Consider the following 24,277-nt stretch of genomic DNA (forward strand, 5'->3'; position numbering starts at 1 on the left):
CTTTAGGTTGCTTAGAAGAAAAATGATAGGTTTAGTTTAGTTTTCCCTGTTTTCTGCTTTTAGCGTCCGGTAGGAAAGTACCCCGAAAATCAAAGTTCTCCGAACGCTGTGAAAATCAAGTATGATTTTTTCTGGATTTTTTGAAAAATTCTGGGACAAAGAGTCTGTCTGGGGGCCACACCACTGGGCCACAAGCCCTAGGGGCGCGGGCACCCCCCTAGCCGCGCCACCCAGGCTTGTGGGGCCCACAGGCACCCCCTCCACTCATTCTTGCTCTCATCCGCTTCTCCTACCTCGAGAAAAAATCGTTTCGCAGCTCAAACCCGTGTTCTTGCTCCTCTTGCTGGGATTTTCGATCTCTTTGCTCAAATCACCGTTCTCCGAACAGTTTTGGGGAAATTACTCCTTGGTAAGTGACTCCTCCATTGGTCCAATTAGTTTTTGCTCTAGTGCCTTATACTCCGCGTATTTTTGCTGCCTTGGTGACCATGTTCTTGAGCTTTGCATGTTGATTCTAGCTGGTCCCAAGTAGTTTTGATGCGTAATATGGCCTCTAGGCACTTGTTGGAGTAGTTGCTACAAGTTTCGTTGAGCCTTATTCACTTTTCCTTAGAATCATTAAAAATTTCAGAAATTTTCAGAGATAGAAAAGGGAAAGATGAGGAGGTTCTTAAGAGGCTCATCAAGCCGTGACCCCAAGGATGATGGGAGTGAGAAGAAGCCCAAGTATTTGGTCCCTCGAGTCGCAGAAGTTCGAGCGTGTGAGTGACCAAGCGACGTGTTCTTACGCGCTGTTGGAATTTATGAGGACTTTTATCACTTGGTGGAGAACGCATGCCTTACCGCCTTCGTTGAAGATAAGTGTCCGCAATACCTCCTCCTCACTAATATCTTCGTACAAAGCTTTAACTTCTATCCGAGGAAGAATCCTCCTAGGGTTGAGTTTAAACTTCATGATATCCCCCAGCGCATGTCACTCCAGGATTTTTGCAATGTTTGCAAATTGCCTTACGTAGGTGATATTCATGAACCTCGTCCACGGGACTTGGAAGCTTTCATCGGTACAATTGCTATAGGAGAGGAGAGAGGAGTGTCTTGCGCTAGAGCTGCTACCATACATTTTCCTGTGCTTCGGTACTTCTCACTATTTGTGGGAAAATGTTTGATTGGCCGTGGGAAAGCTGGGTCACTTAGTTCCCCAGACCTTGCGGTCTTGCACGAAGCCCTTTATAACGATAAAACTTATAGCTTGGGCGCTATAGTAGCTCAACGGTTGAACCTGAACCATTCTAAGGGTGTTGTCTATGGAGGTATCTACGCTACTCGTCTTGCTAGACACTTTGTGATACCTATTAGACTGGAGGAGGAAGAAGAGATTCTTCTTCCCGAGAGATATCTAGATTACGATAGCATGGTTCGCCATGACTTTCTTGATAGAGATATAAATAGAAGGATGATTTATAACCTGGTATTTAGTCAGGGTACTCTTCAGAATATTACTTTGCCTTCTCCTTCTTTGTTCAATCTTCATGCAGGCAGGTACATTATTATGCCCTCGGACATCTACGCATATTGGGGCCTAGCCCAACCACAGGTGCCCGTGCCCGAGCCGCGAGTCGAGTACCACACGCCAGTTTATCAGTGGGATCCACAGGAGCTCACACAGCAATGGCATCCTGAGTCCACTCTGGAGTACCCCGGAACTGGTTATTTCCCTCCTTGGGAGTAGACCAAGTTAGGCCAAAAGCCTAAGCTTGGGGGAGTACTTGTTCTCACCAACTTTACATTCTTGCTTATGCTTTCACTTTGTTCGTCGGTGTTCAAACTTTGCCACGGTATCATCCATGCTAGTTTATTTTCTTTTTTCTAGTTTTCTTTTCGTGTGTCTGTCTGGTTTGAGAAAACCCAAAAAGATTTTCTTTTTCTTCTTTTGCTTGTTGGGAGATTTCCCGTGTAGATAGTTTTCTTTTTTTTTGGGTCAAGGTAAAAGATATTGGTTACACTGTTTAGTGGCTCTTGCATGCATACCTGTTTAGCTTTCAAATAGCCATATTACTTTGTCTTCTCCTTTGTGTTTGCCTGCAGATTCCAGCTTTAGTCCAATTCACGAGCACTCTTACTATTGTCCACATCATTCGGTCATGCAAGTGAAAGGCAATAATGACGATATATGATGAAGTGACTGAGCCTGGAAAAGCTGGTATGAACTCGATCTATTTTTTTTGTAAATATGACTAGCTCATCATGCCCGATTCAGCTTTGTTGTGAGAGAAACATGTTTGCAATGACAACTTAGAGATCATAGTTACGTATGCCATGCTTACTTAGCTAGGAGCTTATAATGGTTTGTCTTGGTTGCCAACATGAATGGTGAGATGACTATGATGTAGTATGATAGGATGGTATCCTCCTTTGAATGATTCAAGTGGCTTGACTTGGCGCGTGTTCACGCATCTAGTTGAAACAAAATCAACATAGCCTCTACGATGTTCATGTTCATGGTGACTTATGTCCTACTCATGCTTGCACTCAATGTTAGTTACTCTCAATGCATTTTGATGACTGTTGTCGCTCTCTAGTTGGTCGCCCCCCAGTCTTTTGCTAGCCTTCACTTGTACTAAGCGGGAATACTGCTTGTGCATCCACTTCCTTAAACCCACAGTTGTGCCATATGAGTCCACCATACCTACCTATGTGCGGTATCTACCTGCCGTTCCAAGTAAATTTGCATGTGCCACTCTCTAAATCTTCAAGAAATAATCTGTTTTGCATGCCCGAGCCGCTCATGTGGTGACAGGGGGCTATTGGTATCTTCCATGCTAGGCGTGTTATCCTCGATATGTGTTTATTCACTATCATTCACGAGAAAGGGGCCGGTAATTTGAATTCCCAGTTCCATGCTCAAATCGAAAATATAATTGCAAACAAAACTCCCCCAGGATTGATGTTGGTATGGACGGTACCCGAGGATTCGACTAGCCGTGGAGTGTGATTGATTGGTGGGGGGGAGTCAAAACTTTACTTTTCTGTTTGGGAACCGCCTATAGCATGTGTAGGTGGAAGATGTTGAGAACTCTTAGTCATTGCATTGACAATGAAAGCATGCCACCCAAAATTATTATCTCTGTTTTCAAAGCTTGAGCTCTGGCACCTCTGCAAGTCAATGCTTTCCTCTGCGAACGGCCTGTCTATTTATGTTCCTGTTGAGTCATCCTCCTCTTACAAAAGCACCAATTAGAGAGCACCTGTGTCATTTTTATGCTTTGCTTTTAACTGTGTTGAGTATGACTATGAATGGATCTTCATTGCCATGAATTACAATGTTTAGTCAGCCATTGGTCTTTAAAGGTGATCTGCATTTATGCTTTGTGGTCTCAGAAAGAGCTAGCGAGATACCATCTATTTGTATTGCTTCATGTTGTTTTGATTGAAGTGTTGACACTTAGGCTTATTATTATTTGCTCGCTAGTTGATTATGCCATTGATATGAGCTTACCGTGAGACCTAGATGTCATTTGCTTATGTGGTTTGCTTGTGATCTTGTTGAAACTCTGGATATGAGTTAGACATAGTTGCAACAACAAGATCAAATAGAGTTTGTCAAAGTTTTTACTTTTGTCACTTTCAGTTTGTCAACTGCATTGCTTAAGGACAAGCAAGGCTTTAAGCTTGGGGGAGCTGATACGTCTCCGTCGTATCTACTTTTCCGAACTCTTTTGCCCTTGTTTTGGACTCTAATTTGCATGATTTGAATGGAACTAACCCGGACTGACGCTGTTTTCAGCAGAACTGCCATGGTGTTATTTTTGTACAGAAATAAAAGTTCTCGGAATGTCCTGAAAATTTACGGAGATTTTTTCTGGAATAAAAGAAAAATACATGCGCAAAGATCCACCGGAGGGGGCGTGCCAATGGGCCACAAGCCCACAGGCCGCGGCCACCCCCCTAGGCCGCGCCGTGCAGGCTTGTGGGGCCCACGTGGCACCACCGCCGCCAAACTCAGCTCTGTATCTTCCGTTTCGCCTGAAAAAAAATCAGAGAGAAGGTTTCATCGTGTTTTGTGATACAGAGGCGCCGCCACATCCCGTTCTTCATCTCGAGGGCAGATCTGGAGTCCGTTTCGGGCTCTGCAGAGGGGAGATCGTCGCCATCGTCATCATCAACCTTTCTCCATCGACAATTCCATGATGCTCTTCATCGTTCATGAGTAATCTCATCGTAGGCTTGTTGGACGGTGATGAGTTGGATGAGATCTATCATGTAATCGAGTTAGTTTTTGATGGGGATTGATCCCTAGTATCCACTATGTTCTAGATTGATGTTGCTACTACTTGGCTATGCTTAATGCTTGTCACTAGGGCCCGAGTGCCATGATTTCAGATTTGAACCTATTATGTTGTCACCAATATATGTGTGTTTTAGATCCTATCTTGCAAGTTGTAGTCACCTACTATGTGGTATGACCCGGCAAGCCCGGAGTGACAATAGCCGGAACCACTCCCGGAGATGACCATAGTATGAGGAGTTCATGTATTCACAGCGTGTTAATGCGTTGGTGTGGTTCTTTATTAAAAGGAGAACCTTAATATCCCGTAGTTTCCATTAGGACCCCGCTGCCACGGGAGGGATGGACAATAGATGTCATGCAAGTTCTTTTCCCTAAGCACGTATGACTACATACGGAATACATGCCTACATTAGATTGATGAACGGGAGCTACTCACACATCTCTCCGTGTTATAGCTGTTACATGATGAATCACATCCGTCATACTCATCCATCACCGATCCACTGCCTACGAGTCTTTTACTACCGGTCCTCGCTACGTTACTTTGTCTAGGCTTGTCCCTTGCTACAAAAGGGATTGGGCCACTTTGCTGCTACTGTTGCTAGTGCTGTCACTTTGCTGCTATTGTTGCTACTGTTGTTACTTTGCTGCTGCTGCTACTGTTGTTCCTTGCTACTCCGCTACTTAGTGCAAGACCTTTTCTGGAGCAGTTGCTAGGGAAGAATAGTCCTCCGTCAACGTGCTTTTTACTGGCGCCATTGATACAACAGTTAGGAATAGTCTGCCGCCAACAGATAGTTTCTTGCACCATTGCTATCATACTACTTTGCTACTCATACTTTGCTTGCAGACACTAATCTTTCAGGTGTGGTTGAATCTAACACACTCAGCTGCTAATACTTGAGAATATTCTTTCTCTTCCCTTGTGTGAACCAACAAATTTGGGTTGAATACTCTACCCTCAAAAACGGCTGCGATCCCATACGCTTGTGGGTTGTCATTGCTAATAGTGATTGGGTGAGTCCGGTGCATTGCATCCCTAAGAAGGGAGGTATTACCGTTGTCCCTAATGATAAGGATGAATTGATCCCACAGAGGATTATTACTGGCTATAGGATGGTGGTCGATTTTAGAAAATTGAATAAAGCCACTAGGAAAGATCGTTACCCTTTGCCTTTTATCGACCAAATGCTAGAAAGATTGTCTAAACACACACACTTCTGCTTTCTAGATGGTTATTCTGGTTTCTCCCAAATACCTGTTGCACAATCTGATCAGGAGAAAACCACTTTCACCTGCCCTTTCGGTACCTTTGCTTACAGACGTATGCCTTTTGGCTTATGTAATGCACCTGCTACCTTTCAAAGTTGTATGATGGCTATATTTTGTGACTTTTGTGAAAAGATTGTTGAGGTTTTCATGGATGACTTCTCCGTTTACGGGTCTTCTTTTGATTGCCTCAGCAACCTTGATCGAGTCTTGCAGAGATGTAAAGATACCAATCTTGGGAGAAGTGGCACTTTATGGTTAATGAAGGCATCGTCTTAGGACATAAAATTTCTGAAAGAGGTATTGAAGTTGATAAGGCTAAGGTTGATGCGATCAAGAAAATGCCATGCCCTGCAGATATCAAAGGTATAAGAAGTTTCCTTGGTCATGTTGGTTTCTATAGAAGGTTCATTAAGGACTTTTCTAAGATTTCTAGGCCTCTTACCAATCTCTTGCAAAAGGATATTCCTTTTGTTTTTGACGATGATTGTGAGGAAGCCTTCGAAATACCTAAAAGGGCCTTGATAATTGCGCCTATTGTTCAACCACCTGATTGGAACTTACCTTTTGAAATCATGTGTGATGCTAGTGATTATGCTGTTGGTGCTGTCCTAGGACAAATAGTTGATAAGAAGTTGAATGTTATTCACTATGCTAGTAAAACTCTAGACAGTGCCCAAAGAAACTATGCTACTACTGAAAAGGAATTTTTAGCAGTCGTGTTTGCATGTGAAAAGTTCAGATCTTACATAGTTGATTCCAAAGTCACTATTCACACTGATCATGCTGCTATTAAGTACCTCATGGAGAAGAAAGATGCTAAACCAAGACTTATCAGATGGGTTCTCTTGCTACAAGAATTTGATTTGCATGTTGTCGATAGGAAGGGTGCTGAGAACCCAGTAACAGATAACTTGTCTAGGTTGGAGAATGTTCTTGATGACTCACAACATATTGATGATAGCTTTCCTGATGAGCAAATGAATGTCATCAATACTTCACGTAGTACATCGTGGTATGCTGATTATGCAAATTATATCGTTGCCAAATACATACCACCTAGTTTCACATACCAGCAAAAGAAGAAATTCTTCTTTGATTTGAGACATTACTTTTGGGATGATCCTCACCTTTATAAAGAAGGAGTAGATGGTATTATTAGACGTTGTGTACCTGAGCATGAACAGGGACAGATCCTTCAAAAGTGTCACTCCGAGGCTTACGGAGGACACCATGCGGGAGATAGAACTGCACACAAGGTATTGCAATCAGGTTTCTATTGGCCCACTCTCTTCAAGGATGCCCGTAAGTTTGTCTTGTCTTGTGACGAATGTCAAAGAATAGGTAATATCAGTAAACGTCAGGAAATGCCTATGAATTATTCACTTGTCATTGAACCATTTGATGTTTGGGGCTTTGATTATATGGGACCTTTTCCAAAGTCCAATGGGTATACTCATATCCTAGTTGCTGTTGATTACGTTACTAAGTGGGTAGAAGCTATCCCAACTAGTAGTGTTGATCACAACACCTCAATTAGGATGCTTAAAGAAGTTATTTTCCCTAGATTCGGAGTCCCTAGAGATCTAGTGACTGATGGTGGTTCACATTTCATTCATGGTGCTTTTCGTAAAACGCTTGCTAAGTATGAAGTCAACCATAGAGTTGCATCTCCCTATCACCCTCAGTCCAGTGGTCAAGTAGAACTAATTAATAGAGAGACTAAACTAATTCTGCAAAAGAGTGTCAATAGGTCTAGAAATAATTGGTCTAAGAAGCTCGATGATGCACTGTGGGCTTATAGAACTGCTCATAAGAATCCCATGGGCATGTCTCCGTACAAAATGGTTTACGGTAAAGCGTGTCATTTACCTCTTGAGCTAGAGCATAAGGCTTATTGGGAAATCAAAGATCTCAACTTTGATTTTCACACTTGCTGGTGAGAAGAGGTTATTTGATATTAGCTCGCTTGATGAATGGGGAGCTCAGGCATATGAAAATGCCAAGTTGTTCAAAGAAAGGGTTAAGAGGTGGCATGATAAAAGGATACAAAAGCATGAGTTCAATGTAGGTGATTATGTCTTGCTATATAATTCTCGTTTAAGATTTTTGCAGGCAAGCTTCTCTCCAAGTGGGAAGGTCCTTACATTGTTGAGGAAGTATATCGTTCCGGTGCCATCAAGATCAACAACACGGAAGATAATTTTCCGAGAGTGATAAATGGGCAAAGAATCAAACATTATATCTCAGGTACGCCCATAAATGTTGAAAGCAATATTATCAATACCATAACTCCAGAGGAGTACATAAGGGATATTTATCAGCCTGTTTTAGACTCTGAAAACGAAGAGGTATGTGATTCGGTAAGTAAACCAACTCCAAAACTTTTCCAGTAGGAATTTTTCTCCGTTTTGGAACTTTTAGAAAAATAGAAAAATTTAAAGTAGTCCGAAAAGCGCACGGGGAGGCGACAAGCCTGCCAGGCGCGGGCCACCCCCCTGGCCGCGCCTGGGGGGCTTGTGACTACCTCGTGTGCCTCTCGGACTCCATTTTCTTGCGGAGTATTCCTTCTGGTCAGGAAAAAATCATTATATATTCTCCCGAAAGGTCTGACCCTTGTATCCCGCAATTTTCCTCTGTTTTCGTTTCGAGCCTGTTTCTGCTCGAGATCTAGATCGCTATGGCGTCCCCAAAAGCTCCGAAGGACAAGGTCTTCGAGAAGGTCATCAATCCCCACCTCGCGGGAGTGCTGCAACACCATCAGTCTATCGAGATGCGTGAGGGGGTGCTGCACATCCGTGATGTTGAGGGGGCCAAGAAGACCGGAAGCGTGCAGGCGAGTCTTGAAGCAATGGAGCAGCAAGTCTTCAAGTGCCAAGGGATGGCGGAGCATGGACTCAACGCCAACCACATGATGATCACGGAGTTCACCAACAAGCACAAGATCGATGCCAATGACATCGGGAAGCACCTCTCCAGGCTCTATGACAGAATTGATCACCTCCAAGCCCAGATCTATGACCTGCAGAACCAAAATTGTGAGTATGAGTATAGATTTAAATCAATACGGTTGGCTGCAGATTTGAGGATTTCGGAGACTCGATCATCTTTCCATGATGGAGCACCTATGCCTTGGAAGACAGGGGATCAAACCCAGGTTGCAAGAACTTCACCACCATCACCTTCGAAGGAAGACAACTAAGCACGGGTATGGGCAATCCCCTTGGCTTGTGCCAAGCTTGGGGGAGTTGCCCCGGTATCGTATCACCATCACATCTTTTGCCTTTACCTTTTCCTAGTTCGATTCTTTTTGTTTTTATCTTCCTCTAGTAGAATAAAGTTCTTAGTGTTTTAGGCTTGAGTTTTGCTTTGTGTCACCCCCGATGTATTCGAGCTCGTGAGTCATATAATAAAGAGTGTTTTAGTTAAGGCCTTGCTTCATGCCATGTTCTGAAAGAAAAGAATGATGAAAGAACAAAAGCATGAAAGATCATGTAATGATCTTATGGGAAGTGATGACTCCACATATAAAAAGAATGTTGATCGAAACTTGTTGTGGGTGGACAAACGTAGACCTTGGTCATTGTTGCAAATAATAGGAAGTAATAAGGAAAGAGAGGTTCACATATAAATATATCATCTTTGACACCATCTATGATTGTGAACACTTACTAAACTATTGCATTCTTAGAAGTAGATGTTGAACAAGGAAGACAACATAATGAATTATGTTTGCTTGGTTCTGAACAATGATTATATGACTAGAGATCCCTTAGCATATGACGATTGCTTCCACACCATATCAGCCGAAACTCCCGCACCAAGTAGAGATACTACTTGTGCATCCATAAACCTTCAACCCAGTTTTGCCATGGGAGTCCACCATACCTACCTATGGATTTAATAAGATCCCTAGAGTAAGTTGTCATCGGTGCAAGCAATAAAAATTGCTCCCTAAATATGTATGATCTATTAGTGTGTGGAAAATAAGCTTTGTACGAACCTGTGATGAGGAAGACATAAAAGCGAGAGACTGCATAATAAAGTTCTTTATCACAGGAGGCAATATAAAGTGACGTTCCTTCACGCTAAGAGGTCACACATCCAAACCTCAAAAGCGCATGACAACCTCTGCTTCCCTCTGTGAAGGGCCTATCTTGTACCTTTACTTTTTGCCCTTGAAAGAGTCATGGTGATCTACACCAATTCCTTATTTCACCTTTATCTAGGCTAACGTCATATGCTAGGGAAAGATCTATATTCATATGTCAACTTGGAAGTAAGTACTCATGAATTATTATTGTTGGCATTACCCTCGAGCTAAATAGTTGGGAGGCGAAACTATAAGCCCCTATCTTTCTCTGTGTCCGACTAAAACTTTGATCTCATGAGTGCCACGTGAGTTGTAGCAATTGTAGAAGACAAAAGGATGATTGAGTATGTGGATTTGCTTTACAAGCTCTTATTTGACTCTTTTCGATGTTATGATAAATTGCAGTTGCTTCAATGACTATAGGCTATTGGTTGTTATTTCTCAATAAGGTTCTTGATCCATACTTTACTTTGTGAAGGAATTCTCACTTTAGCATAAGAGATTATATGATGGTATTGTTGTTCTGATTATGATCATGATGCCTGCATGTCCATATCTTGTTTTGTCGACACCTCTCTCTCCAAACATGTGGGCATATTTATTGATCTCGGTTTCCGCTTGAGGACAAGCAAAGTCTAAGCTTGGGGGAGTTGATACGTCCATTTTGCATCATGCTTTCATGTTGATATTTATCGCTTTATGGGCTGTTATTACACTTCACGGTACAATACTTATGCCTTCTATCTCTTATTTTGCAAGGTTTACATGAAGAGGGAGAATGCCGGTAGCTGGAATTCTGGCCTGAAAAAGGAGCAAGTGTGAGATACCTATTCTGCACAACTCCAAAAGCAGTGAAAATCAACGAGGAATTATTTTGGAATTTATAAAAAATACTCGGCCGAAGAAGTACCAGAGGGGAGCCAGCAGGAGGCCACAAGCCTGCTAGGCGCGGCCTACCCCCTAGCCGCGCCTAGGGGTCTTGTGGGCTCCCTGTTGGCCCTCTGGCTCCCCTCTTTTGCTATAAGGAGGGTTTCATTCCAGAAAAAATCAAGAGGAGGCTTTCGGGAGGAATCGCCGCCGCCACGAGGCGAAACTTGAGCAGAACCAATCTAGAGCTCCGGCAGGGTCGCCCTGTCGGGGAAACTTCCCTCCCGGAGGGGGAAATCGTCGCCATCGTCATCACCAACACTCCTCTCGTCGGAGGGGACTCGTCACCATCAATGTCTTCATCATCACCATCTCATCTCCAAACCCTAGTTCATCTCTTGTAACCAATCTCCGTCTCGCGGCTCCGATTGGTACTTGTAAGGTTGCTAGTAGTGTTAATTACTCTTTGTAGTTGATGCTAGTTGGATTACTCGGTGGAAGATTATATGTTCAGATCCTTGATGCTATTCAAAACCTCTCTGGTCATGAATATTATTATGCTTTGTGAGTAGTCACTTTTGTTCCTGAGGACATGGGATAAGTCATGCTATAAGTAGTCATGTGAATTTCGTATTTGTTCGATATTTTGATGCGTTGTATGTTGTTTTTCCTCTAGTGGTGTTATGTGAACGTCGACTACATAACACTTCACCATTATTTGGGCCTAGAGGAACGCATTGGGAAGTAGTAAGTAGATGATGGGTTGCTAGAGTGACAGAAGCTTAAACCCTAGTTTATGCGTTGCTTCGTAAGGGGCTGATTTGGATCCACTAGTTTAATGCTATGGTTAGACTTTGTCTTAATTCTTCTTTCGTAGTTGCGGATGCTTGCGAGAGGGGTTAATCATAAGTGGGATGTTTGTCCAAGTAAGGGCACCACCCAAGCACCGGTCCACCCACATATCAAACTATCAAAGTAGCGAACGTGAATCATATGAACATGATGAACACTAGCTTGACAGAAATTCCCATGTGTCCTCGGGAGCGCTTTACCTCCTATAAGAGTTTGTCCAGGCTTGTCCCTTGCTACAAAAAGGATTGGGCCACTTTGTTGCACCGTTGTTACTATTGTTACTTGCTACTTGCTACGAATCATCTTACCACACAACTATCTGTTACCGATAATTTCAGTGCTTGCAGAGAATACCTTGCTGAAAACCACTTGTCAGATCCTTCTGCTCCTCGTTGGGTTTGACACTCTTACTTATCGAAAGGACTAGATAAATACCCTATACTTGTGGGTCATCAATAGCTCCGACTTCGGTCGCACACTCATAGAAGAAAGAAACACGCCTTGCACCAACATAACCAGACCTACACATCAGGCGACATCGTTGCCGCGACATCGCCACGCAACGCTATAGCTCTGACTTCACACTAAAATACACGTCAGTAACTTCATTAAATCAAAAGACAATTTCATTTTTCAAAAGGTTCTGATCTATTCATCAAACCCCATGCCACTAAAAGAACATCAAAAGTAACAAAAATTACATCAATTTCCATAAACCACCTAACGAAGACTATAAGCACACAAGCAAGCCGAATGCGCCACCATCATTGCATCTCCCTTAGCAAAGTCGGGCAAACCTTATTGTAGTAGGCAGTCAGAAAGTCGTTGTGCTAAGGCTCAAAGAACCAACGCACGAGAATATCAATCGCCATCATGAAGGAAAGTGTGGATGGGAAGGATCCAACTTGTAGACACAAAAACACAAACGAACGAAGACCGGATCCAAGCAGATCCATCAAAGACAAATCATATTTGAATCCTACAAGATCCATCGAAGACAAAGTTCCACAAGCCCTCTGATGACGCGAGACGTACCGCCGGGACGAGGGCAAGGGGAGGAAAAATCTTATTCCAACTTTAGGGAGTCGTCGTTGCCTTGACTTATTGTTCGGGACACAAACCTTAAACAAACTAAAAACACTTAAAAACGAATCATCCATCCCGTCGACGAGGGCGAGGATCCATGATGCCCTCATGGCCCTAAGGACACAAGAGACAAGACAGATCAATTGCGACTGATACATCTCCAACGTATCGATAATTTATGAAGTATTCATGTCATGTTTGCCCATGTTTATAATACTTTTATATGGTTTTGTTGCACTTTATATGATTTATTTAGAACTAACCTGGACTGACGCTGTTTTCAGCACAACTATCATGGTTTTGTTTTTTGTGCAGACATAAAAGTTCTCAGAATTAGACGAAACTTTTTAATAATTTTTTAGAGGAAAAGAGAAATATTGGAGCAAAGAACCACTAGAGGGGGGGGCTGGTGCCCACTAGACACCAGGGCGCGCCAGCCCTGAAGCGTGGCATGGTGTCTAGTGGGCCACTCGTGGCCCATCTTGGCATGATTGCAACGCCCAAAAATCCTATAAATATAGAATCCTCCAAAAATACCCTAGACGAGAAGTTCCGCCGACGTAGACCTCTATAGCCACGAAAAACCATTCTGGAGACATTCGAGTACCCTGTCGGAGAGGGGAAATCATCTCCGGTGGCCATCTTCATCATCCCGGCGGCCACCATGATGACGAGAGAGTAGTCCGCCCTCGGGTTTGAGGGTTTGTACTAGTAGCTATGTGTTTAATCTCTCTCTGTCTCATGTTCTTGAGATGTCAATATGAAGGACTTTAGAGGTTACTCTGCCTATTGTTGTTCATGTTCATGTTGACACAACAATTCCATGATAGGACAATTCTGGAACTGACTATTATTCATGTTGTTGTTTATGTTCATGTTGATAGAACAATTTTGCATCAATACTCTGAGTCAAATTGCTATTTGTAGAACAATACTCTGCATATCAACTCGTTGTTAGCAGTATCGAATGGCTAACAAATTCTAGAACATTTCTGGAATTAGAGTGCTCATCATCCTCCCTTGATCTCCACTCGTTGGAGCTGGGCGCTAGAGGAGCAAAGAAGGTCCCCGCCTCTGGAGCTTGCCCGAAGCAAAGGAACAACGGAGGGAGCTCCCTAGCCTAGAGCAAAGGGGCGATGAGATCTCCCTGGCTGGAGCAGAGGTCGACATGCTAGAGCTCGCCTGGATCAGAGGGGCGACCGGAGCTCCCTGTCCTGGAGCTCGTCCGGGGCAGAGAGGCAACATGTTGTGTGTTAAGCTTCATGTACTAACCAACACAACCAAAAGTATAAACTAATGGAAAGAGTTAGTGCAATCTACATATACTGTAAACCTGTAACCGAAAGAGAGCGACGGTGCGCGAAACTCACGTATGACCCAAAAGGCCTCTACGTGGACACAAAGGGGGCTACTAGCAATTTTTAATAAATTGCAAAAGTCGAGACTTGAACACAAGACCTTAGCTCTCATATCATGTTAAGCTTCATGAACTAGCCAACGTAATCAAAAGTCTGAACTGATGAAAAAGACTGGCGCAATCCACATATACTGTAACACCCTCTCTCACATGTGACGAGGAAGACAAGTCAACACGTGCTATCGAAAGAGAGCGAATGGGGCTACCAGACTTGAACTCAAGACCTTAGCTCTCATACCATGTTAAGCTTCATGCACTAGCCAACACAACCAAAAATTCGAACTCATGAAAAGAGATAGTGCAATCCATATATACTGTAACACCCCCTCTTACAGGTGACGAGGAAGACATTTCAACACATGTAACCGAAAAAGAACGACGATGCACGAGACTAACGTATGACTCAAGAGACCTCTACATGGACACAAAGGGGGGCTACTAGCATTTTTTAATAAATTGAGAATGATAGGACTTGAACTTAGGCGGACCATAGTGGAAGTAACTAAGGTAGTATCATGTACTTGGGACTAGCAAACATGCTGATGTCGCAGATAATTAAAGAAGAGAGAGATGGTTAGAGTAACATAAGTAGATACCGTAACATGTTAAATGTTGTGCTAATATGTGTCATGCATGTCAATAAATGAGGTCATCCATGATACTAGTTTATGATACTATGTACTATGAAGGTAGTATCATACAATAATATCATATGCATGATACTACTATATGATACTCCCCACTATGGCCAGCCTTAAGACATTAGCTTCGATACCATGTTAAGCTTTATGCACTAGTCAACGCAATCAAAAGTCCAAACTGATAAAAAGGGCTAGTGTAATCCAACTGTAACATTGTGGAGGCGACAACAACACAAGGGAGATGATCATGAGAAAGGAGGGAACCGATACACTTCAAAACATGAAGGGCATAACTGCAAAATAATGTTTAGTACAATTCAAATTTTGTGTTCCTTGCAACAGATGTTTCGGATCGATGGAGTACAATGCAGGATACTTTGGTTTCCTCATATTCCCCTGAACAGGCATCATTCCAGGGGAGCTTCAAATGAATTATCTAAACCATCTAAGTCTTTGCAAACATTCTATCTACATTTTTCTCATGGATTTGGATTTCTCCACAGCATACAACATCTTCAGTTTTGACATCTAAATGCAAAAGCACAACAAATGCATTTGCATGCATTCCACAGATCTGAGTCACAGAACGCCACAGCCACAAGTGGCTATCAACCCTTCACAAACACACACACCCGTTAACGTCAAGCTTGGCTCCCAGGTAGGGCGAGACCAGAAATCTTGAGGAAGGTTTAACAGAGAGGTTAGGACAGGCAGCTCTCTCTAATAGCGTCAGAACAATCACGTCAACAAAAATAATATCAGAGGCTGCATATTTACAAGGATGTGATTTGATTGTAATCAGCAGGCTTTGAATTTGAGCTCGTCTTCGTGGAGCAGTGTGTAAGAACTACCAGCTGCCAAAAGGAGACTCCAAACACTGACCTCTAAAATATTTACAGGCCTAACTATACTCCGGGGTGGTACCCACTGGGTGCCATGTTTTCCATCCTTTGCATGCTTCTCCTCGAGCCAAACTCCTGGCAGCACTCGAGAGCTAGTCGAAGGGCAGTGCCCAAGCCGAGAACAATAAGCACACCTGAAAACACCAACCAGTTAAGCGAATGAACTCCTGTAAGTGAACCAATAAAGAAGTGTATGCACCAACACTGACAGAATAAATCAATCTGATGTATAACAAACATATTAATAAAGTAGCCTACAAGCAAAATGAAATTGACTGCCCACGAACGTGAGTTCTAGTTCCGAATGACACATTATCTGGTTTTCTTATTTTAAAGATCACTGAAACAATCTCTTGCCAACAGCATTTTCCAATTGATTTATTAGCTACATAAATTGATATAATTCGCTACTCCTAGCAAAAATGAGAATGAATATTTGCAATAAGACCTATCCCTTCAGAATTTGAGAATGAAACAAATGAGAATGTGTAATGCTTGCTGTGGGGACCGGCCCCCTTCATAATCTTATAAAGCATATGGGTACGGCGAGGCGACTTCATAAACATAATCTAACTTTGTATGTCAGCAAATTAAATCAATATTTCATAGGCACAAACCTAACTTTGTATGACGGCAAATTAAATCAAATTAAGTCCACATTCCACGACATAGCAATAGCAAAAAGGGTTTGCCTCCTTTAGAACATAAGCCCCATAAGCAACAAAGCATGTCACTAGCAGGCAGCAGCCACTGAAATAATGACCAATGTCATGCTAATCCATTGTTATCTAACTATAATAAGTGAACAGAGGGGAGGGAGAACAAACATAAGTACTCCCTCCGTAAAGAAATATAAGAGCATTAAAATCACTAAAGTATTGATTATTGAACTAAACACTCTTATATTCTTTACGGAGGGAATACATTAGTAGGAGCAGAGCAGCTTAGGGGTGGTGCCATTCAGGGCTCAATCTACTTTAACAGAATGGTGAGGACAAGAAGGTGGCATGGAGGTAGAGGAGGCATACTAGCTGCTGAGAAGGGTGACGACTCCTAGCATGCAGAACAGAGTAGTGAGAAAAAGGAGAGCTGGAGGAGAGGGAGAGGAGAAGCTGGTAAGGAGGAAACAAAGGTAAGAGTGGTGGCAACACCGTGGCCACCCAGATTTGGAGACAGCAGAGCTTGGCAAGACAGAGGGTAGCTGGTAGAGGCACTGCCGCACCATGGCCCCGCGCCCACACCCACACCACAACACCTGCTCAGGCAGTTGTGGCATGAGAAATCCGGTAAGGCAGCGAGTGCCTCACCAAATTGACACCATGGCCATATAGCGGACACCACATGCAGAATCTATCGCGAATGCAGACGACTCATCCTGGAGGGGCGCCATAGAGTTATATCGTCGGTATAACGACAATACAACAACGGCTTTAAAACTTTGGCTTCATTTGTATTTAGACTTGTCCCGTCTGCATCTATCTCACTTGTAAAGACCCTAAGGCATCAGATTAATAGAAGCACACATAATCAAATAATTGACCTGACATTCTTAGAACATAACATCAGGTGTGGACATGTGGTTCAATATCCATGGACAACCTCACAATATTGCTCCTACTGACTAGTTGTTATATTGCTTTAATAGGGAGTAAGGGACTACAGTGTTGCTAGGACACAAACTTAGTGGCATATAAGCTCAGACTGGGTGTTGTGATAGTTGTTTCTCAATGAAATATAAATACTCATTCCTATGTTGCCACAGAACAAACTTGAAATAAAACTCACCCTTCTTAGATGTCAATTTCCATACTTTCAAAATCAACGAAAGGCAAGTGATAATAGAACACAGAGGCAAGTGGTTACAGAACATAAAGGGATACTTGGATCTGGTAAACCAAAATACTATTCCATACCAATTATTATGTTCACAGGAAGTGCGGAAACACCAAGGGATACGGATATCAGCACATCCAATAATAGACCACCAATCAGAATCGCAAATGCAACCCAGAGTGGGCTAAACCATCCCTGCATACACAGAGAACAGGCATCAAATATGAAGCAGAAAAATTGTACAAGTTCTGCAGTTGTATGAAGACTTGCACACGATGATTTAATTAGTAATCCATTTCTGAAGCCAGATAGTCATATCAGTGTATTTGTTTCTTTTTTTCCTTATCCAGTCATAAAAATACCCTTTCACGTCCTCCTCGGCCCCTTCCATAAGCTGAATCAACCCTCCAAACCCAATAACTTGTCTGCTCAATGAAAACAAGTAAATTTTCACTACCAGAAAGAGGAATTTGATTAATTTTTTGCAGCCTACAATTCAGGGGGTCTCGAGTTATTCAACTGTAATATGGAGATATTGGCACATGCAATCAATAGAAGATGATATATATAATTGGATTTATTCTTCAAACATCAGACCTAACAAGTATAGATTTCTAAATGCATCTTCAAAATGATATAAGGTCTAAAATGGAAGGCTTACACTTGCTTGTGTCTCTGGAGGAGGTATATTGATAGCAACTTGCCTGTGAAGTAAAGAACTTACGTAAATCAAAATTGTTAGCAACAGCCAAAATCCATTTGTGAAGAGGACTTACTGGCATATCTCACACTTGTTTGAACCTCTAGTACGGAACCAGACATCAATGCATGTGCGGTGAGCTTTTGAAAGATCACCACGACATCTGCATCCAAGGTCTACCAAAGGTTCTTCCGACTTTTGCTGACAAACTCTGCGTTGAAGTATCACATGTTACTTAAAAATCCAAAAACATTAATAAAAAAGGTGAACAGCAGCAAACAAGTAACAGGAAGTGTTATATTTTAGGGTCTTTAAGGAGGGCCAAAAATGATAAGCGTGACCAAAAATTAGTTCGGTTTCATGCCTGGGAGGTCGACCATGGAAGCCATTTTCTTGATACGACAATTATGGAGAGATACAGGGAGCAAAAGAAGGACAAGGATATGGTGTTCATTGACTTGGATAAAATACCGTGGAATGTCATGTGGTGGGCCTTGGAGAAACACAAAGCCCAGCAAAGTACTGTTACGGTATATGTGGATTGCACTAGCCCTTTCCATCAGTTCGGGCTTTTGGTTGCGTTGGCTAGTGCGTTCGGACTTTTGGTTGCGTTGGCTAGTGCATGAAGCTTAACATGGTATCAGAGCTAAGGTCTTGAGCTCAAGTCCTAGCTTTCGCAATTTATTAAAAATTGCTGGTAGCCCCCCTTTGTGTCCACGTAGAGGCCTCTTGAGTCATACGTGAGTTTCGCGCGCCGTCGCTCTCTTCCGGTTGCATGTGTTGACTTGTCTTCCCCGTCACACGTGAGAGGGGGTGTTACAGTATATGTGGATTGCACTTTTGGTTGCGTTGGCTAGTGCATGAAGCTTATCAAGTACATTACCCTCATCAAGGACATGTAAGATAATGTTGTGACAAGAGTTCGAACAAGTAATGACGACACTGATGACTTCCTGATTAGAATAGCACTGCACCAAGGATCAGCTTTGGGCCTTTATCTTTTTGCTTAGGTGATGGATGAGGTCACAAGGGATATACAAGGAGATATCCCATGGTGTATGCTCTTTGCGGATGATGTTGTGCCAGTCAACGATAGTCGGACGGGGGTCAATAGGAAGTTAGAGCTATGGAGACAAACCTTGTGATCGAAAGGTTTTAGACTTAGTAGAACTAAAACCGAATTAAAACCGAATACATGATGTGCGGTTTCAGTACTACTAGGCACTGGGAGGAGGAGGAGGTTAGCCTTGATGGCAAGGTGGTGCCGCAGAAGGATACCTTCCAATATTTGGGGTCAATATCGATGAAGATGGGAACCATCGAATCAAAACAGATGGATGAAGTGGTGCCAAGCTTCTGGCATTCTCTGTGACAAGAGAGTGCCTCAAATGCTAAAAGGCAAGTTCTATAGGACGGCGGTTCGACCGGCAATGTTGTATGGCACTGAGTGTTGGCCGACTAAAAGGCGACAAGTTCAACAATCAGGTGTGGCAGAGATACGCACGTTGAGATGGATGTGTGGCCACACAAGGAAGAACCGAGTCTGGAATGATGATATACGAGATAAGAGTTGGGCTAGCATCGATTGAAGAGAAGCTTGTCCAACATCATCTGAGATGGTTTGGGCATATTCATCGCAGGCCTCTAGAACCTCCAGAGAATAGCAGACGGCTAAAGCGTGTTAAAATGTCAAAAGAGGTCGGGGTAGACTGAACTTGACATGGGAGGAGTCCGTAAAGAGAGATCTGAAGGACAGAATTGTCACCAAAGAACTAGCCATGGACAGGGGTGCTTGGAAGCTTGCTATCCATGTGCCAGAACCATGAGTTGGTCGCGAGATCTTATGGGTTTCACCTCTAGCCTACCCCAACTTGTTTGGGCCTAAATGCTTTGTTGTTGCTGTTGTTATTGTTATAGGGTCTTTTAAGGAGGGCCTATGAGTGAGCAATTTCCTGTTAACAAAGAAGGGCCTGTACAAGTGAACAATTTCACAAGGGGCTCACACTGCTTATAAGGAAAAAGCGACCCATGTAACCGGGTAGCACTGAAATGTCTACCGGTTGGAACCAATTATAAACCAAGTTGATGCTGGCATCGCTATCCGTACTTTTACAACATTGACGAAAAGAGACCTATATTACCAGTTTGAGAAGCAATAGTTTTGTCACCAACGCACTGTGTAATGCTTCTATCATACCAATGACAATAGCCAATGGCTAAAGCAAAACTCCCCAAGCAAACTAGATGCTATCACTCGTAGCAGCTGCCTCGTGGGAAACAGTTAAGCTTGTAAGAAAGTAAAACATGATAATTTCAGGCAAATGGATCACAAGGTACCAGAATAAGACAATAAAATCCCAAAAGGATCACAACATAACGATCACGATGTAGGGTTCCCTCGGATAGTTATGACTTTAACATCGAGAACCAGAGTGGCTTAAGACTGTAACCGGAGGAAATTAAAAAGTTGTGTGCTGAACAATTAACTGTAACTGGAGGAAATTAAAAACATGCCCATTGAACATCAGTACATCATAAGGTAGTGGCTACAGGTAAAAAGAGGGCCTATGAATGAACAATTTCAGTACATCAGAGTTGGTACAGTAATCTTTAACTAATCAGCATAACTCTAGTGATGATTATTCCCTCCACCCCTGAATACATGGCGTTAATTTTGAAAGTAAAAATCCCGTATTATGTGGTGCAGTCCTAACACATGTGCTAAGCTTCACGCGTGGTGTAGAATTATTATCAGGAGCTGCCGCTTGTGGGGAAAGAACAAAGAGCCGAGCCGTTACAGTGCACATGCACTTGTCTCCAAAAATCGTGCTGGTTTCCTTACTCCCTCATCCTGTCCCGCTCCTCACGCGACGAAAAAAAGACCTCATCCGCTTCCCTCCCCCCCTCACTTCATCCACATGGAGACTTCATTCCTCACATTCAACCAATGGTGACATCGTCGTTGGGCCAGATGGCAGGAGGCGACAACATCTTGTTCGACTCACATACGCAGACGAGAGCCCGGACACCGTGGCCTTCGCCAGCGGCCAGCAAGTACATGGAAGATGGGGACCCCCTCCCTGGCATGCACAGCAATGCAGTGCGATGTGTGCGAGATGTTGCTCCGTGCCGCTGCTCTCGGCCCACTTCTACCGTTTGCTTGGTCACTGGTAGCTCTAGCTATCTTTAATGCTTCAGCTGGCCACTTAAGGTGCCCAATGCGGGGATGCAGGTGTTGGCACGGGTGGTCACAGAGCCGGTGGCCGAGGGTGCGGTGCCAGTTTTGGCGGAGGTAGCGTGTACTCGGCAGCGGTGGGCACGGTGCCAGCATTGGCGGAGGCGGAGCTGGCGGACACGGTCGAGATGACCACCATGACGGGTGTGGCCGTGTGGGTGCGGTCAAGGCGCACGTGCGTGTGGTGCCAGCGGTCGAGGCGTGCATGGCTGGAGAGTTGTAGCCGGTAACGACGGTGCAGAGGTGGGCTTGGGGGTATTTCAGTCCAAATCTTCTCTCCAGCACCCCTGCCTGAGAAAATATTTCGGTGCCGCGTTTTGAGAGAAAGAGAGAGTATCAAACATCAGCATGCTGCCTTACATTAATTTAACTACAGCCAGCATTTATATAGCAGCTGGATAGCTTTTTAGTTTTTGGTAGCTAAGAACTAGACAAGGTACACCAATTTACTGAAGCCATCTGCATGCAATAATGCTTCCTCTCCCTCCGATCCATATTACTTGTCGCTCATCTAGTACAACTTCAGTACAAATAAAGTTGTACTAGATGAGCGACAAGTAATATGGATCGGTACTAAAGTTGTACTAGATGAGCGGCAAGTAATATGGATCGGAGGGAGTAGTAAAAATGTATTGATTATAGGGCAAGACATCTAACATCATAAACGCTAAACCACCGAACCATTAGCTAAAAGTTGCTATCACTTTGTGTTACTTCAATTAAATCAATCATTTGGGCTGATTCTTAAGAATAAAACAAAAACTCAACCGCATTCAGAAGCTTAACCTGGCTCTCATAGATTACAAGTTTATAGCCGGGAGCAAGATCAGGGCTAAACGAGGAATTAGCACCGTGTTCCTTGGCACGAAATCTATGTCCGTATGCTAGAATCTTACCTACTACGTCCTTTCCGGTTTATAAGGCTTGCGTGTATCCCTAGGTTGACAAATAGACCATCGTAATACAAGTTATATATCACAAAAAATATGTCATGAGAAACTTCAAACCGTCTACTTTCTAATGGTATAATTTTTAGACTATACAACTCATCTTATCTTGGTCAAATTATAAATCTAGGGATACGTGCAAGCCTTATAATCTGGAAAGGAGGTAGTAGGATATTAGCATACCCACTTGGACTGATCCATGTGCTAGAATCTCCACGAAATACATATGAGAATCACATCACAGATGGTCTGTGTCATATGTGGTACCAATTTACATTACCTAGGCCTTCCTTTCGGAGTCAGGTTACGGACATAGATTTCATGCAGGATGAGCAGCCAACCCCCCACATATTCCTTGCACAAAGGCAGGATCAGTGAATCCCTCGCTGATAATTTGCCCACGAAATGGTTAGTATACGAAATCTAACGCAGCAACCACACAAATCGGAAAGATCTTCGGCCACGAACGTTTCCTATTCCCTCCTCGGTTCGCAGTTTGAGCAGGATCAGACGAAACATCCAACGTTTCACATGAGGACATAAACCGACCACCGACAGGTATACCTGCATTGCTCGTCGAAGCTGTCGGATCTCGCCAGCTCGGCCTCCTTCGCTGCCGCCACGGCAACCATGTCGCTGTCGTCCCCGACCTCCAGAGGGGGCAGCGAGGCCGGAGCGACGCCCTTTTGCTGGCGAGCCTCATCCTCCAGCTTCGAGATCACGATGGTGAGTACCGCCCCGGGCGCCTGCGCTGGCACCTCAGCCGTGGCCACGACCAACGGCGCCGGCACTTCAGCCGCGGCCACGACCACTGATCCCGGTGATGGCGCCTGCACCTCAGCCGCGGCGGCGACCACCTCCTGCTGTTGCGGTGGTTGCTGCATGGCTGGCTCGTGAGCGGTGCACGGGCCAGGGCCCGACTCCGATCCGGCGGCTGCGCTCGACATGGGCTGCGCCTGCCTACTCCTATGCGGCTCACCGTCGAACACCTCGCGTGCGAAGGGGCGTTTTCCTTTCGGAAAAGGGAACGGGAGGTGGGGGGGCCGCACCTACTCCTGCGGCTACTGGCTGCGGCGAGGGACGGGCGATGGTGGGGCTACGCCGGCGGGGAGATGGGGATGGGTGGGAAAGCTGCGGCTGTGGGGCGAATCTGGATAAGTACGGGGCCTATGCGCCGAGCGGAAATGTCACTGACGGGTGGGGTGAGGATGTCGCCGCAAGCGGGTGTCAGTGAAATGGCGTCGGAGAGGAGGAGCAGAGGGAATCGCAGCCGGTTCGGATCTGGGGCAAGGAGGTGTACGGACCTATGTACAGTGTGGGGACGGAACTGGGACTGAAAGGAATAGATAGATGCTACGAGGGTGCAAATGTAGTCGCTTTGTTTTGGTTGAGCTTAGAGCAACTCGAACGCGGCGCACTTTGTCGGTTTGGCTCGGCTGACTGCCCGTCGTTCTCCTGCGTCATATCGGTGCATCCGAGTTAAATGCATAAAACCTCATATCACCACTAGCATCAAACTTTTGATGTTTTGTTATCTACTCCCTACAAAGTGATATGAGGTTTTATGTTAGTGGTAATAAGACATGGTGATATCACGTGGAAGTAGTCAGACTACTCCGTGGCCGTCGAATGCAAGACATGGTGAGTGGTGGATAAGACACAGCTGCATGCAGCCCACCATGCCACGTGGAAGTTTTTAAATATACGAAGTATAATACTCACTCCGTCCCAAAAATTTTGTCTTAGATTTGTCTAAAAATAGATGTATCTAAATACTAAAATGTGACTAGATACATTTATATCTAGACAAATCTAAGACAAGAATTTTGGGACGGAGGGAGTATAACACTAATTTCCCTATATTAGAGAACCCGCATTTAATTGAGGTCTTTTTTTTAAATGTCCAGATCGAGTCTGGTATCCATTGGTCGTAAGCAGGGAGCACGCGAGAAAGTGACAAAAACGATCATCCGAGGATCAAGGAAATATGAAAAAGAAGGTGAAAAAAGACATGGCCTCACGCAATGTTCTCACGTATGATCCTTGTCGGGGTACACAAACAGGGGTGTTTGTTTCCCCTGAATGGTGCACGGACGATGAGCCACCGACCCGACGAACTAAGGTTGTCGGGGAATGCTACCACTCCA

General features: G+C 44.0%; 1 protein-coding gene across 2 annotated transcripts; it reads right to left on the bottom strand.

Annotated features, from left to right (window-relative positions):
• Window positions 1-15,005: 15,005 nt before the first annotated feature.
• LOC123431370 (E3 ubiquitin-protein ligase MARCHF9) lies at window positions 15,006-23,420 on the bottom strand. Of its 2 annotated transcripts, XM_045115179.1 has the most exons (6): window positions 22,695-23,411; window positions 18,025-18,159; window positions 17,910-17,952; window positions 17,611-17,673; window positions 17,329-17,443; window positions 15,006-15,549 (listed from the first exon to the last, which is right to left on the bottom strand). In XM_045115179.1, the coding sequence occupies exons 1-6, from the start codon at window positions 23,075-23,077 to the stop codon at window positions 15,419-15,421; spliced, it is 870 nt and encodes a 289-aa protein (XP_044971114.1). In that variant the 5' UTR covers window positions 23,078-23,411; the 3' UTR covers window positions 15,006-15,418. The 2 variants fall into 2 exon arrangements, with proteins under 2 accessions (XP_044971114.1, XP_044971119.1); XM_045115184.1 differs by lacking the exon at window positions 17,611-17,673 and having other exon boundaries at window positions 22,695-23,420.
• Between the last annotated feature and the right edge of the window lie 857 nt (window positions 23,421-24,277).

The sequence above is a fragment of the Hordeum vulgare genome, chromosome 1H (assembly GCF_904849725.1).
Source record: "Hordeum vulgare subsp. vulgare chromosome 1H, MorexV3_pseudomolecules_assembly, whole genome shotgun sequence".
Taxonomy (NCBI): domain Eukaryota; kingdom Viridiplantae; phylum Streptophyta; class Magnoliopsida; order Poales; family Poaceae; genus Hordeum; species Hordeum vulgare.

Excerpts from the sequence above, each read along its gene's own strand:
- LOC123431370 (XM_045115179.1), bottom strand. The coding sequence starts at position 23,077 with ATGTCGAGCGCAGCCGCCGGATCGGAGTCGGGCCCTGGCCCGTGCACC. Across the intron at positions 18,160-22,694 it reads AGCTTCGACGAGCAATGCAG|AGTTTGTCAGCAAAAGTCGG; the intron begins GTATACCTGTCG and ends ACTTCAACGCAG. Across the intron at positions 15,550-17,328 it reads TCCTGTGAACATAATAATTG|GTGTGCTTATTGTTCTCGGC; the intron begins GTATGGAATAGT and ends TGGTGTTTTCAG.